General features: G+C 27.8%; 1 protein-coding gene across 1 annotated transcript; it reads right to left on the reverse strand.

The window, feature by feature from the left end:
* Positions 1-8,059: 8,059 nt before the first annotated feature.
* On the reverse strand, positions 8,060-9,905 carry LOC101502348 (ethylene-responsive transcription factor CRF1-like). Its single transcript, XM_004498334.4, has one exon. It carries the CDS (start codon positions 9,388-9,390, stop codon positions 8,377-8,379), a length of 1,014 nt encoding a protein of 337 aa, XP_004498391.1. The 5' UTR covers positions 9,391-9,905; the 3' UTR covers positions 8,060-8,376.
* Between the last annotated feature and the right edge of the window lie 7,906 nt (positions 9,906-17,811).

The raw sequence follows: 17,811 nt of genomic DNA on the forward strand, positions 1-17,811 counted from the left end.
TTAAGTAATTACACGCTGGCGGACGAACTCATTTTCACTCCCGTTGTAGATGCTCTTAGTATTCAGTTTGAATTTTGAATCTCACTCTGAAACGTTTTAGTATTTTAGCTCAAATACTTGAAATGCATCTTGAAATAAGATACAAAAACTATGTCTACTCCCAAAAAAGAGAGCAAATGGAAATAAGATTTTGGCTAAATTACATTTGTGGTCCTTTAACTTAATTTCAGATAACATTTTAGTCCTTTATCTTTTTTTTCCCGATTTAGTCCTTTATTCCTAAAAATATCAAATAAAGTATGAAAATATGAGTTTATTTGAAGATTTACGTTAGGAAATTGATGAAATTTGTATTATATTGAAGAATATAATTAAATTTATGAGTTTTGATTGAAATTTTTTTTGAATTTTTGTACAAAAAAGGATATCATTGTTGAAATTTTAAAACATAAAATATCAAATTGTCACTTAAAATTAAAATAAAGGACCAAGTCGGGAAAAAAAAGATAAATGATTAAAACGTTACCTGAAATTAAGTTAAAGAACCACGAATGTAATTTAGCCTAAGATTTTTAATAAGGAAATAAGAAATTGAATAAATGCTCTTATTGTAGTTCTTATGGAACTATAACAGTAGTTTTAGTTTTTTTTTTCTTCTTCAATCTCGTGGGATATGTTTGGGCGGAAGATTATGAGAATTTTAAAGAGAAAACTTTGGAACTCTATATTTATATTTTAATATATATTTGAGATTTTAAGAAATTAAAAGAATAACATCATATATAATGATATACCATTTTAAAATTTACAAAAATTAGAGTCGAACCTCAATGTCTCCGCCTCTTTTGGAGATTTTCTTTTATCTTTCGCACTTCGAAAGCCTTTTATGCCTTAACATTTGGATGAAATGTGAAGTCAAAGTCTTATATTTTTCTAGAACATTTGGTATCAAAGCCCTAATTCGGCTTCATAGGACAATAGGAGTGAATCTTGTTATTGGATTCTTGTATCGGAAGTCTTATTGTCGTAACGTTTCCGTTTGATGGAGGAGCGGAAATGGATCATGATATTGGATCCTTGTATCAAAATACTTCTTGTCAGTGTTGTAACAACGGTACAAATATATGATGCGAAAGACTCACACTTGAGGGAGAGATTGTTAAGTTCAAATGTGAGTGGTTAAAGTCTTACATTAACTACTAATAAACTAAATAATGAATACATAAGATATATGACTAATATAACTAATGCATTTAAGATTTTAGATAACGATGCAACGTTAAAGTCTTTTACAACCTTAGAAGAGCATTTGATATTTTGTTGCTCATCCGCTCCCTCAGACTCCCAACACATATATATTCATTACACAAGACAATCCATGCAAGTGTCAAAATACTCTCCATTAGATTGAAAAAGTAAAGTCCCCTACATATCTACCAATAAAATTCATGACGATCCCTTCATACATGAATTTGAGTTTGAATGTAATTTTAATGATTTTATAGTAAATTTTTCATATATAATGGAATGCCTTAAGCCTTTATGTTATTCATAAGAAAATAGTTTTATTTGTTCTTCATTATAATTTAACCACATATGAATCTATTTTATTAATTACTAAATAAATTGAATTAACCTACAAAAATTATACAGAAAAAATTGTCAGATTCATCTCTAATTTTGTTAATGTATTTGAAACTTCATATTATAACAAATGTGACATTTATCCCTCAATAAAACATGTTTATTTATATGAATTTTCTATTTTTGATAATTAAAATATTATTATTTGTTTTAATGTTTTGTTATTAAATACTTAATTTTTAGTTTTTTATTATTAGTTTAAAGGAAAAAATAATAATTCATAAAATATTATGTAAGTACAGAGGTACGCCTAAAATGGGGATGAATTAGGTGTTAGGAGATTTTCTGGGTTTTAGAGACTTATTGAATTAATTTTCTGTTTAGGATTGATGTATGTAAAAACATAAATGGCAGAAAAATAAAGAACACAATAGAATTATCCTGGTTCCCCTTATGACCAAGGGTACATCAAGTCCTCTTGCACACCACAAGAGATTAACCCACTTATTGTCAGAAAATGTACAATTCTCACCCTGGAATTTCTGCTACAAACTTCCAACAATACTTCTAGACAGCACACCACTATCTTAGATTAAGCTACTTTAAGAAAGTACTACTTTCTTTTACAAGTGATACAATATGATTTGGAATATGGATATAAGAGAGGTATAATGATTTCAATCCAATAATATTTCAAGTACTTTGAGAACCTTTCTAAATGATATGAAAATGAAATGCAAGTACCTTGTAAAAAATCAGAATTTTGTTCAAAGTTGTTCAAGGTTTGATTCAAGGATTGTGTCTTGTTTGATCTGAAGTTATGGTGTATTTATACTCCATAAACATCTCTTCAGATTTGTGGCCATTGATCCAAGAGGTTTGATGAACAAATACAATGATCTAGAACCATTTCAGATCTGAAAAATTGTATTGCTTTCAGTTGTATTTGAATACACCTCTTTGTAACGTTCAAATTTATTCAAAATTTGCACCTTGCATTCAAATACATCCTTAATGTAGTCGAATACATATTCGTGATTTTTACCACTGACTTGCTTTGTATTCGACTACATCAGGTCGTAGTCGAATACAGATACAAAGGTTTTAGCTACTGACTTGCCTTGTATTCGACTACAACAGGTCGTAGTGAAATACAGATGCAAAGGTTTTGGCTACTGACTTGCTTTGTATTCGACTACAGCAGGTCGTAGTCGAATACAGATGTGAAACTTTTGCTTCTGACTTGCATCTGTATTCGAATACACCTTTGTATTTTGTCAAAAATATTAGTTTTAAGACTTTGTTAATATAATTTTGACTTTTGAAAATACTTTATATGCATATGTAAATATGAATGGTTCTCATGTATTTGAAGTATTGGTTGTAGCATTTACCTTTACATTAAACATCTAATATGTTTGAATTTAACGATTTATCAATAAAGATATTTGAACTTCTTTTTGAGCTTGTTGCTTTGATAATATTTGTTGATCTTTGTCTTCATCAAAAACATGTATTTTACATATTATTCCGAATGTTTATTGTAGTTAAATTGGGATTATGATATTTTTGAGTGAGAAAATATTTTAGTTTGTAATAATTTATGATTTAGATTTAAGATATTTGGAACAATTTTAAATTTAATCAAACAATTACGATTATTTATCGACCTATTTTAGTTAAAGCACAAATTATGAGTATCTATACGAGCACTAAGGTACCCACAAGGAAAGAGTTATACCCACGAGGATACATATACGAATATTGATATCTTTTTAAAATGCGGGTATGGAGGTGATATAGTATCCTACATAAACTTTATCTATTGTCATTTCTATCTATTCTTGTGTTAAAGTGTTGTGAGATATAATTTAAATATTTGTTTTGGAGAGTCTGATTTACTGAGTGTGTCCATGTGGAGTTTGATATGTGTTGTAATAATTTTCATATAATGTTGTTCTCTGATTTATCATTAAACAATAATTGTGATTTTTTTTTATCCAGTTTTAAAGTTTTCACGTTACTTTCTTATATTTATATTGTTATTTCCATTTCTCTATTTGTTTATTTTTCCAAGACTAATTCTATTTTCTTAGGAGTGTGATCGTTTAATTAGTTTAAAAAAATAAATTTAAAAGTTTATAAAAATTAATTTCTTATTTGTATATTTTTCATATAGTATCTGATTTCAACAATAAAGTTTCTATATTTTAAAAATTTATTGCTCATACAATTTCGCATCTAAAATTAATTAAAATATTTTTTAAAATAATTGTAATTCTTCAAATTCCAAAAAAAAAAAAAACCTAGGACCAATATTGACTTTGGAATGTTAATTAATTTGACCTTGTAGCTGTAGCTGTAGCCGATCTTCTCCCTTTTCTACGTAAATATATAAAGGAATGTTTGTAAAATATGATATTTTTCTATAAAAAAATATAGATATTTTATGGGTATATCAATTATCATCAAACACTTCCCTTAAATTAGTTTATACATACATCTAGTTGAAAACACAATTATGAAATCAGTGGGTTATGGGAGAATATACAAATTGATGTTTTGTGAGATTCAGGTGAAAATATTATTTCCTTAAAGTGCGCGTGAATTAAACCAATCATAATACACGCTAATTTGATTTATATATTCAATCTCCAATAAAAACATGCACAAACATATAATAAGTTTCTGATCTTGCTTGCAAATTACGACATAATAATATTCATTGTTGTTTATCCAATATTGTTCACTTTTTGATTTCATTCAATATCTCTTTACATGTGTATAGTATAGTATATGAATTGAATTAATGCATGTGTAATGTGATGTGAAGTAATATCCAAGCAATAAGTTAAATGCACACGTACGGTCACTTGACCGGTGACCACAACTTCAATTTTTCTTTTTTATTCAATAATGATTCCGTGCATGTGTTTTAAAAAGTTCAAAATGTTATCACATGTAAAATTAGACTTCGAATTTTGGCTGAAAAATTCTTTATAATATTTTACTTATCTTTATGTTGAATTTTAGACTACTAGTATTTTTTTTTTTTGAAAATTGAAAAATTAAAATCAACCAAATATTATGGAATCGAATTCGATGTCGAACTAGAGTTGATATTTCTTACAACGTGTTAATTTGGGAGAATGATGGATGTTTGGTTATCTCCATTGTACCATAGAATACTCTCTTTTTTATTGTAGTAATATAGAAAAATACAAACTTTAGTGACAAAATGAACGTGCATTTATTTTTTATACAATGCAAAATATAAGAGTTTCCTTTTAAAAAAATATAACCTTTATAGAAATATTAAAAAAAAATTAATTTATTAACTTTTGTCTTGTTAGTTGTTGCAAAAAAAAAATTATCAAAAAAACAACGAGTATTTTTCTTGAGAATAAGATGATTAAGAAAAAAGTATATAAAATGCATAAGTGTGAAATTTCATCACATGTCATAAAACGAAGATGCTTTTGAAAAAGATAAAGCTCAAGATCTAGTACGGAAGAAAATAACTAACTAAAGTGGACATACCAGTGAAAATAGTACTTTACATGCAAGATAAAAGAAAGAATTTCAAAATAAACACGTGAAACGAGACATTAATTTATTTATTTTTATTAGGTAATTGTGAAATATCGAATTTAAATTCAAAATATAACATTTAATCTAATAATATTAGTGTTTGAAAGTTAAATTATAATTAAAGACTGTGATCATATTGTACATTATTTTTTTTGTACAAATATATTTCATAGGATTGTCATCAATTTTATTATCAAGGATGATATGAGGATTTTAAGCGCATTGAGTGAACCAAACAACGGATGTCTTCGATATAGTTTTAGGGCTTGTTTGATTGTGTTTTATTTATTAGTTTTTAAAAAATTTAGAAAACTATTTTTAAAAAGAAAATTTAAAAGAAAATATGTTTGGCAACTCTAATTTTTAAAATAGTTTTTAACAGAATTCAAAAAACTGAAAAATAAAACGTAAAACACAATTTATCTGTTTTGTTTTTTTAGTTTTAAAAAGTATAATATTAAAAATAGTTTTATAAAATAATTTTTAAAAACAAATAATCCAAACAGGTTTTTTAGTTTTCAAATTTTAAAATATTAAAATAGAGTGAGTTTTTGGGATGTGAATCAAACAAACCCTTAGTCTTTTGTTCTTTGTATTTTTTTGGGATGTGAATCAAACAAACCCTTAGTCCTGATAACATTGAAAAAAATTTACCAAAGCAATTCTAAATTTTACCAACAACAATGATTTAAAACCGTATGGGTTATTAGCCAAAAAATCATTCTCTAAAAGAAACTAACAACAGTTTTTTTCTTGCAACGGCTTAAAATCGTTGTATCTTGCAGTTTATAAAACTATTGCATAAATAATATACAAACACCTTAAGTCAACACAGTTGAAAAATTGTTTTGTTTCTAAATAGAACAATTTTTTTATGTTGCTACGATTTTTATGGGTTGCAATAGGCAAGGAATATTGTAGTGCCATGAAAAAAGGGGAGCACCGATATCCATAATATAGAAACAATCCCAAATATAAAATTTACTATAAATAATCATTAAAAATGAAATGTGCTGTAATGATTGGTGTTTTGTATATACCAATAAAATTCTAGAAAACGACTATGAGAGACTGAAAAAATGGTCACTATCCGCAATAAAAATCAATCACTAATCAAATTAGAGACTTAAATTGACACTTTTAAAAATTAGGTGGTAAAACACTAAAGAAAATCTCATATATATTACGGATCAAATTTAGAAAGATAATTGGAGGTTAGAAAACCTTCAGTAATTATTGGCAATTTTTTTTATATAAATTATGGATTGATGCTACAAATGAATTTTCTTAAAACTTGCATAGGTTTGGGTTTACAAAGAATATGACAAGTTACAAATGTTAATAAAGAACTTGCAACTGAAAAATATGTAAGTCCTCCGATTAATCGATGATAACAAATTACTAACCAATTGAGCAAATAATTAGTTGACAAAGCACCAAATTTTCCCCACAACGTTGTTACAAAAAATTAAGATAGACAATTCATGTCATAAAGATGTTTGATTACTTCATTTTTACCACATATTTCATATTGGTGTTGAATCAATGTTAAAGTAGTGACGAGGAGATTAGCAATCCTATATACATTGATCTATCTAGTCATCAATAATAAATAAATAAAACTCTTTTAAAAAAATATATAATAAAAAATTAGTTTTTTTTTCTTCTAATTATAAGCAAAAGTCAAGATTTTTAAAGTGCATTGATTTCTAAAATTTCTTTTATATTGTTTTTAATTTACGAGGGATGTTAACAAATACTCTAGAATTTATATAAATTTTGACTTGACCATATATTGAAAATTATATTTTCAACTTCTTGAAATTTTTGAAAAAAAATTCATGTAAAATTTATAACTTTTGATTCCTTAACAAGTGTTCTGTTGGCAATCCTTTTAATTTTTTATTCTTATATATGAAGTACTAATTTAAAGGTAAGAGTTTAGTTTTATAATCTTAAAATATCATATTCGAATTCTTTAGTAGAAGTTTTAAATTGGTCATTAGTATAACTTTGATGAATAATAAAATTTCCCGTCTCAAATTTTAGATTTTTTTTTTATTCCTGGTTTAAGTGGATGAAAAGTATTTAATCTAAAAGTTATAATTAAAATAACATTTCGAAAATATAGAATTAAATAATTTGTAGTGTCAAAAATTTTTATTTACATGGGAAAAACCAAAAAAGATGTAGGACGATGGAGTAATTGTAGGGGTCCATATGGAACGATCAATGTCTTTTTTTTACAAGAACGATCAATGTCATTAACTAATTAATAATACCATTTATTGTCTATCCAAAAATATTCCTTATTGTCTCTTAACAGTTAAACTCTCAACTGAAGAGTTGCTCCTCCTTGGTTTTGTGTTTTATCATACGTTTAGATATATCTATATACGTGGGCTTATTCAAGTCAAAGCCCAATATGTTTTTATGTTGGGCCGGATAATTGTAATTCTTAAATCGAATAAAGCTAAAAAATCTTTAAAACTTTTACATCTTTTTCCACGTGCATGCTAATGCACTTGTTTCTCTTCGATGTGTATATGCTACTGCTATCTGTAGAATTTTCTTCGTGGCAACAAACATAGTACTTTGCACCTTACATTTAGATTCACCGACTCACTAACAATCTAACTAACCATGCTCCTATAAAGTTTAATTAACTATATTATTATTATATATTTGGAAGAAGAAAATTTGAGACCTCGATTATCGAATTCACACGACCCACCAAGTGGTAACGACCGCAATCACCGCCTGCAAGAGGTGACTCAACCCTTCACCACTTCACATAAACTTGATTAATATATTCACACACATAACTAAATTTTAGTGCAGAAAGTCCAAAATATAAAAACAATTATAAGAATCAAACCAGACATTGAAATAACTTAATACACTTGCATTGATATTTGGACAATATATATTACATTTTCATAAACCCTTACTTATTTTATTAACCAACGAAATTATAAAGTAGTAGTAATATAATAAATCTAAACAAAACTTAACTCATTCTCTTCATTAGCCTAAATAAAAGAAAATTTCCAAAAAAAAAACAAATATATTAACTTCCATTTTATTGGGATTTTCTTGCCACCGGCACCAAAATCTTGCTGAGAAAAATCAGCAAGTCAACGACGACAATTTCTGAAAACTGGTTATGATGATAATGATTCATGAGAGTGTTGATTGATTTCATAGCACGACAAGAGGATCTGAACCTAACAAAATGTCATCAAAAAAATCATCCACTTGGCATAAAGTTGATGGTGAGTGCGTTTTATCAATTTCCACGTGATCACTTAAACGACACTCATTAACCACAACCGGTGTCGTTTCATGAAACAAACTCAAAGGAGCTTCATCAAAAAACATATTCGAGTAATAACAATCTGAAGTCGTTGCAAAATTGAACACATCATCCATTTCATGTCGGAAAAACTCATTACTCTCATCGAACCACCTCGTTTCACCTTCACATTCTTCAAACGGCTCGACCGGTTCACTTTCTCTTACCGGTTCGACCGGTTCACTAATTTGGCAAATTTCATCAGGTCTGGACCGTAGAACAGAAGTCGGCGATGAAAGATTACGAAAATCGTCGCCGGAATCTTCACCGGAACCAGACATCTCCGTGTTAATAACTACTTCCATTTTTTCTTCCTTCTCCTTCTCCGGTGTGGCAGCAAAATTTGTAACGGCGGCTTCACCACGAAGCTTAACCGCGGCAGCGTCGTACCTCTTAGCTGCTTCTTCGGCAGTATTGAAAGTTCCCAACCATAACCGGACCCGAGCAATCGGATCTCTAATCTCAGCCGCCCATTTTCCCCACGGTCTCATCCGAACACCGCGGAACTTTATCATATCTCCATTAACCACGGCCGGCATCTTTGCCGGCCGAGGTTTTGAATTCGTTTCTCTTTCAGACCTCTTTTTACCAGAGACCGTCGTTGAAGCGACGGTCTCAGTTTCAATTTGACTAACGTAACGCTTTATTCTTCTGCGAGGAAGCCATAAATTGTCTTCCTCGTCGCTTGATGAATCAGTAGCATCCGGATCAGTGACAGTTACTCGAATCACTTTTGGTAATTTTATTGGAATTGAAATTTTGTTGTTGCTACACTGTGCATTGGAGTTTCTCTTTGGTTTTTTGAACTTCTTTGTAATAGTTTCGTGAACAGTTTTTTTACATAGGATACTCTTTTCCATGATGTTTTTGGTGAATCGGAAGAAGATTTTTGGAATAAAAAGAGAGAAACTTGAATGAGAAGAGTGAGTGAGAAAGGTGTTTAACAAAAAATGTGATAAAAAGACATTAAAAGGGGAGAAAATGAAAAGAGAAGGTTATAATTATGTAATAAATAGTATTAAAATGTGAAGAAATGGAATAGGTAGAAAGAGATAGGAGAATAAAGTGAAAATGAAAAAGAGCTTTTTAACATGTTGGTGGTTATGGTAATGGTAAGGTATAAGCCTCAAAAAGCTGAAACACACACAACAACACTAGAGAGGATTAAAAAGAGAGATGATTCCATCGTCTGTATTTGAGTAACACTAGAAAACTTTCTTTTAAACTTTCTCTTGTTTTTCTTTCATAAAAGAAAACGGAACAAAATCTTGAGATTTAAACAGAAAAGATTAACAAAAAAATTATAAAAAAAAAGTTATGGTGTGTGCACTTAATAGTAGAAGTTGAATGAGTGGAATGAAACAACTGTTCCAAGTTGCTGAGAAGACCGAAACACCGAAATCGCTTTTTTATAGGATTAATCAGCCGAAATCCCATACTTAGTTTTGCTTTTTTTTATAATTATTATTTTCCTATTCAAAATTATTGATTATAATTAATATACAATATTTTCTTTCCTTTTAATCTACTTTAAACAAAATGTGATCAAGCATTGTATTGCATCAAATCAGTATGCGAAGCGCCGCATAATTATGATTTGAACTAAAGTAAACTATATTTCAAATTAAAAAACAATCAAACGGTCGTGAATGATCGTGTGTGTTAAATCTCGAATAACGAGATGACAGTCACGTGAGCAAGATACTCGGATTATTAGCATTAATCAGTCAAATTACTTTGACTAATCAAAAATATTTTTTGGTTATTAATCGGTGATTTTTGACCCTAATATTATGCTTCAAGTATATTATTACTAAATCGTAAGGGTAATTTGGTAATGTTAGTGATGTTGTAATAAAAGTATGAGAAGGGAAACGTTAGATTTTATGGTGACAAGTTGCAAGCATGTGTGTTGTGTGGGTGAATAAATATTTTAGCAGTTTGTTAAAAAAAAAAAGGTTTGATATTAATGAAAATTGATTTTATAATAAAGTTTTTACAGCTATAGATAGAAACTAACGTGGCGGGCAACCTAGAATTCACCGCCATATACAAATAAATCGGTTCTACTCTCTGGGTTTCTTTCTGTTCAACAGTTACTAAACTCGAGGCACAACTACGCGCGTTAGACACTCGTGTATAACACACCTTTTCTTTGCTTAATTTCATACTCAAATACTGTAGGAAAGGAGAAAACTCATCTGCATTTATCTACTCGAGTGTTTTCTTCGCATGGTTTCTATTTTCTTAACTTCAAATATAATAATTTCTATAGTTATTTCAAACTTCAAAAAAATCATAATTAATTAAATAAAATATCAAACAAAAACACATAAAAATACACTAAAATACTATCCATGAAAAAATACCAATGTGTTTGATGGAATATTTGAATGTAGTATAATTTGTTTTAGAACTTGTTTATTATAATATCTTTAAAGAAAATAACTTCTAAAATAACGATTTTAATGTAAATAAAATAACGATTTGACATCTTTTAAACAATGTAGCATACAATTTCATGATATAGAATCATCTACATTCATTAATTATTCATATGTCATCTATTTAATTACAAAATGAAAAAACTTTGAGGTTGAAAGTTAAGTGTTTAGATAATTTTATTGCGATTTCATGGATGTTAATCATTCTACATCGTTATATCAGATGTCATGTTATTTAAAGCATACAAAAAATGGTTAGATTTTAAAATAGACAACCTAAATTGTGAATTGATAAAACTAAGGAAGCTAAAACTATTAATAAGGTAATATTCAAAATATATATACGACTTTTAATTTGAATCTTAACTATTTATTTTAATCTAACAGTTGGTAAATATTTTTCTCATTTGCACTGGTTATATATATGATTGAATGTATGTGACATAGTATATAAATTAAACTAATTGTTTTATTCCAAACTGGTATATTTTTTATTTAAACAATTAATTTAACTAAAATTTATTTCAAACTAATTTTTTATTTAATGTTGATCTCAAGTTTAATAGGGAATCTATCGAAGGATCAACAAATAAAATGTTTGAATGTAGAGTGTTGACATGTTTTATTATTTATCAATTGATTTATAATTAATTAAGAATAAAGTATCTTTCGTGTGTATTAAATATTGTGTGAATACATTTTAAATTTATAAATACTAAATCTATTACCATGACAACTAAAAATGTACTTTCTAATCAACAATGGTTATATTCTACAAAATCTTAGACCTTCTAATATTTTTACGTCCTTTCAAAAACGAAATACTACATTCCTCCATACGTGTATCTTCTAAATATTCGGTTTATACATACAAATGTATATTTTATTCAGACGTTCACACAATATATTTATCTAAAACAATATATATATATATAAATACAATTTATTTCGCTTATAGTCAATGTGAGATTTAATCAATCACACTTAAACCCAATAATTTATCTTCATGTGTAAGTCTCTCTCATACTCTATACTTACATCATCATTACAACCAACATAACACGTCTCCTGATTACACTATCAAAAAGACTTTCGATACAAGAATCAAATTCATTAGAACTGTTTGTCAATAGCTTTTGTATTTAGTCTTGGGAATAGTGTTTTTAGTATGCTATATGATTGCAACATTATATGATATTTCCCATCAAAAAAGAAAGGTGATACAGGAAAAATGTTGTTTGAAAAAGTTTTTGCTAGAAATGATTTGGTTTTAAGTGGTCATTTTTGGTACACATTTCTTTCTTGGGAACCTACCAAATGCATGGTTGCAATATGTCAAGTTTTGTAGTTAAGTTTAGTGTAGAGAAAGTTGATGGAAGAATAAATTTTGGTTTGTGTAAAATTCAAGTTAATAATGTGTTAATACAATCATGATTACAAAATATATTGATTGGCACAAGTGCATTGGTTGGCATTGATGCAAGGTGTATTGTGAGATTATGTAGATTTCTAAAGAATTTCCTGAGAAAGCCAATATAGAAGTTACACCATAAATTTGACAACTTAGTTTTTGGAATGTAGAAGAAATTCTTGAAGTGGTTAACTTCGAGTGAAAATTCTATGAGTGATGTAACTTCAAGTGAGAATTCTTGAAGTAGTTTAGCTTCAAGTAAAATTCTTGAAGTGGTTTAGCTTCAAGTGAATATTGTTAGGGTGGTTTAGCTTTTAATGAAGTATATTTTTTACGGTGGAGTATTATATATAGTTCTTTTGAACTATGATTGTCGGGGATAGACAATGGAAGTAGAAAATGTATCATTTCAATGAAGATGGAGATTTTTGGGTTTGGTTGAAATTTTAAAATCTTGAAAAAAGTCTCACATTTGTTGGAACGGTAAAGAAATAATGATATATATATATATATAACTCTAGTTCTTCATTATAAAATATATTAGGATAACACACTTTAAGTTTATGTTTGACTATTTTCTTTCCCTCTTGTGTTTTAGAGTTTGGTGAGGGATAGTTATATACTTTATTTGGATAGTGTCTTTATATTGGGGTTGTGGGGTGTTTGAAAGAAATTTATATGTTGTAACAATTTTTAGTGTTATTATCTTATTTGTCACTAGACAATTGTTGTGAATTTTTTTTTCTGTTTAAGAGTTTCAATGTTATATTATTTTCTCTTAAGATTTTAAATAAAGATATAATGTCAAACTGTGATGGTATTGAAATATTTAATTCGGTGTTGTCTCCATACCATATGGATAAGATTTTCATGATGAATATCATTATTCTGTTACCATGTTAGAAAACACAAATCATGAGACAAGATGAAGAGAAATTTCACGAAAAAAAATTAAAAAAAAAAATATGATAATGTCAATGTCAATGTTAATAGTTTGTTAATAGGAAATGTCTCAAAAAATAAGAAAAATGATTACATGATGCTATTTACATTACTTAATTATATAGAGTAAGAAAGTAATTAGTTGATAGGATTGATCTAGTACTGAAACTTTTTGATAGTATCCCTAAGTTTTGACGTTTAAACCTCATTTTGTCTACCAAAAAAGAAAAGAATAGTAATTAACAAACTACTAATTAATTTCTAATAATTAAATAGTATTAAATTTAAAACAAACCATAAAATAATTCACATAAAGTAAAATACAAATAAAAGTAGTCTTTCAAAAATTGACATATCTTATTTACATTTTATATCAATTATATTAACTTTTTAAATATTATTTCACATATATTTAATTACGAAAAAAATACACCTTGCTAGACCAAAAAACATTAATAATGAAGGAGAATCTTAGCTTATTTATTTTCTTGGGTCCTATTAGGCACAAAAATTATTAAATGCCAAAACTTTGACATAGTTTGATAATTGGAACCAAAAGGAGTGGATAGTTATGTCCAAAGTATTATTTGTCTTTTCATTTTATTATTAAGCGATGGCTAGCTTTTGTCCACACACTAATTAGAAGACTTCAAGTTATGTATATGACTGCCTTTGCTTTACGTACATCCTAGTAATTGTTTTCATTTGTATTTGTATGATTGAATGCTCCAACAACAAAGGAACTAACTTAGCAAAGTTAACACAACAATTCAAATAAGTAATTAAATACAATTTATCATATGTTAGAAGCAAATTTATTATATAGAAAAATACAAAATCAACTTTAGCAAAAGATATTATGCTGTTAAAGAAAGTATATGACAACAATTGCTCACTATTGAAATTTTGACGTTTATTTTGTCAAATTTGGTAAATTAACAAATATAATAATTAGGAAATATAGGTTCATGGGCCAAGTACGGCCCTCAGAAAAGACCCAAAGGAAAACTAAAACAACGTATAAAACAAAGAGGCCGACCAGTTTGGTTCTATATTATTAGGATTAAATAAAGATTAACAATACTTGAAAAAAAAAGTTATGATGTATAGATACAATGGAAAATAAAAATTAAGTCAAGGAGACACTTAAGTCCAACTAGGATAGACATTGTTATGTGTCACCTAATGATTGGTAGTTAGGCTTCATGAATATTATTTTTTCTTAAAGAGTTTAATGATAAAATACACACATATTAATTATTTTGTATTGAATTGGAGGTGGCTCCGAACTCTTTATTGGGGTGGTATACTTGAACATACTCCGACAATCAAATCAGTTTTTTGTTAAAGTAATAGATTTTTTAAGTTAGAAAAATTGTGTATCTCTATTGTGTCATGTGTCCTTTTTATAGGATTCCTCTAGAATTTGTACAAGAATTATGTTATGATCATTAGAGAGTAGGATTTATGATTTTTTGATCACCCTCGGATTGAAGACGCATGTCTTTTCTGATATAGGATGGTTATAGTCACCTTGGAGTCGAAGTCACTCTCAAATCGCCATCAAGTGATTTATGATGAGACACAAGTGAACTTTTATGATCCATCATCATCCGATCATAATTTAAATTATGTGAACTATCATGGTCAATCAACTTTGAATCCTAATTTTGAACATAAAGTGTGTTCTAATTCAAAAATCTTCCACATCTTACTAGATTGGAACGTGTCAAAGTGATATCGACAAACTTTATTGTGAATGAAGCCGTCTAAACTTATTATCGGTCCAAAAACTAATTGTGGTAAAATTCACACAAATTTAGTATATTGTTGAATATCTCTATAACTACTATATATAAAGTGTATTTACGATATAATATAAAAATATTTTTAAAATAATAAAAAAATAAAATGTTAATTATTCTAAAATAGGGAGACTGCTTTGGCCGTTTTTGATTTAAAAGGCTGTTTTGGTTTATGCATGATCAGTTAGTGGCAAGAGTACATACATACATTTTGAAGAAACTACTAATGAGGTTGATACTACTGGTAGGTTCTTCATATAGGATATTATAGTACTGATGCACATATTTATTATCTCTGTACACTTGGGATAGGTATCTTCAATACTCACACCCATACTTACGGAGTATTTAAATACACGCATTTTTACTCACTTTTTTCTTTTGGGTATAATTGTTAGGACTATGATTGTGATTTAATTAAAATTTAATCTTACTCAAAATAAACCATTTAAAATGTTTTAAATTTGAATAATAAAATATCAAAAATCAAAAAAATTTAGTAACTAAAATGTTCATAGGCGATGCTCCACTTTATAGCATGCGTGATTTTTGTTTGAATTTGAGTTTTGGGGTGACATGCTTTGATAAATTGATGTAACATAATTTTCTTTATGTTGCATCTTCAATTCCATCGTCAATGAAAAATATGGATTGCAAGTTTGTAACACATAAGGAATCGACAAAGAATAAAAATCACCACAATATATAAGAAAACAACCGAGAGATAAAATAGGAAATTGAGATTTTTTAAAAAAAATTTAAGATAACGTGGAAAAATGATAACATTTTATTGAACAGCATTGTGCAGGATGTTTACTTTGGCAAACTAATTTTATCGTTTATAATTATAATTAAATATACACATAATTATATATGTTTATGAAATGAGAATATAATGATGTGGGTATTAAAGTACCTGTACACACCTAAACCTCCTATGTTGTGTATGTATATCTATCTTCTTGACTATATCTAAAGCACATGTTTTTATCTTATTATATTTTATAGCTAGGAATCTCATGGTTATGAGTTTAATTGTGACGAGAATCTAAAGGGAGCTAATAAAAAGGAAAGTATGGAAAATCCCAAATCATAACTTGTAGCATAATTAATTTTGAGTTTTATGTTTATTTTGAATTATAATAGTTTTGATTTTATTTTAATAAAGTAGTGTAAGTTTGTGCAATGACTCTATTTATGTTTTAAGATTTTTTTAGACATAGGAGTATTAACGCTACAAATTTATTAAATATTTTTTTTATACATCTCTTTTACTCATAATACCTCTTCTATTCATTAATTTTGACATATTTGCGGAAGTATATTGAGAAATTTTATTATATTTGTTAGAATTTTACTTACTATCTATAATCACGATGAGTCATCAATCATATTAAGAATTGATTTACCGTTAAAATACCCTATCAGAGCCACTATTGAAGTGTTGTCGTAGAGTCTCCAAATATTTGCTTTTAAATTTCGTGGTCACTTCACCTTTTTCAAATCTAAGTATAATTCATCGTGCACCAAATCCGCTAGATGTTGCACATAATTTCAATGATACTTTTTTTAATTATCTAATTCTTAAAAAAGTTGAATTTTAATAATTTGGAATTCAATTTGGAGAGATAAGTAAAATTTTATTAAAGAAAATATTCTAATTAAAATTTAAATTTAATTAAATTTAAACAATTTATTTTTAACTGAAATTCATTAAACATTATATATATCCAATCATATATTTTCCTTTTTCATAAAATTAAGTCACACACATATATTCTTACCTAACGTATACATTACATTAAGCATATTGGCATGAATGAATGAATGTAGTAGGTATGGCTGGGAGAAGGGGAGTATGTTCGCACAACTCACGCCTGCAAGTGAAAACTTGAAACCAAAATATTATGGACCTAATTATGGGATGCTGGTCCATCACATGCTCATGTGTTTCCTACAATTATTATTTTTTTGAATTTTAGGTTCTAATTGGAATGACACGCGTATATAATGTTATTATAGGGCTATCACAAACAACCTATTGTATTTGTGGGTCTAGTTATGGTTTGTGTGTGCCACCTGGTTTGTGTACATGTACACAATATATATTAGTTCGTTTCATGTGACTTCACTGTTTTTGCCTGAAAATAGGTGGAGATAGTTAAGGATTGGTACTCTATTGGACTTAGATTTTCAAAGAGTAGATAGATTAAATATATTTGTACTCTACCTATTTTTTTGTTTTACATCCCCTAGCTTTTTATTTTTTTAATTTTTTTTTACTATTTTGTTTTCATTGTTGTGTATATTTTTTGGTATAATCAAATTAAGAGAAATAAATTTTTAAGTCATATTCAATTAATGTCTCAAGTTCGAACATGAGAGACCTTACAGTTGTGTGTATAGATTTTTTGTGATAATTATATCATCTCATCTCTAAGTAAAAATTAAAAGAAACAATGAAAAAAAAAACAAAGGTGAAATGATGATAAATAATCTTCTAATGATAAGAGAGAGAAAAACTATGAGACGAACACGAGGAGACTCTCAAATATTTTTGTTTGTGTAGAAAGGGGATTAAAGCCACACAAAAATGTTACACAATTTCTATGGTACTCTTAAAAAAGAAGCACAATTTCCATCACCAAATGAAAATGTTCCTTCGTCGTTCTTATATTT

Source organism: Cicer arietinum, chromosome 4, assembly GCF_000331145.2.
Source record: "Cicer arietinum cultivar CDC Frontier isolate Library 1 chromosome 4, Cicar.CDCFrontier_v2.0, whole genome shotgun sequence".
Classification (NCBI taxonomy): Eukaryota; Viridiplantae; Streptophyta; class Magnoliopsida; order Fabales; family Fabaceae; genus Cicer; species Cicer arietinum.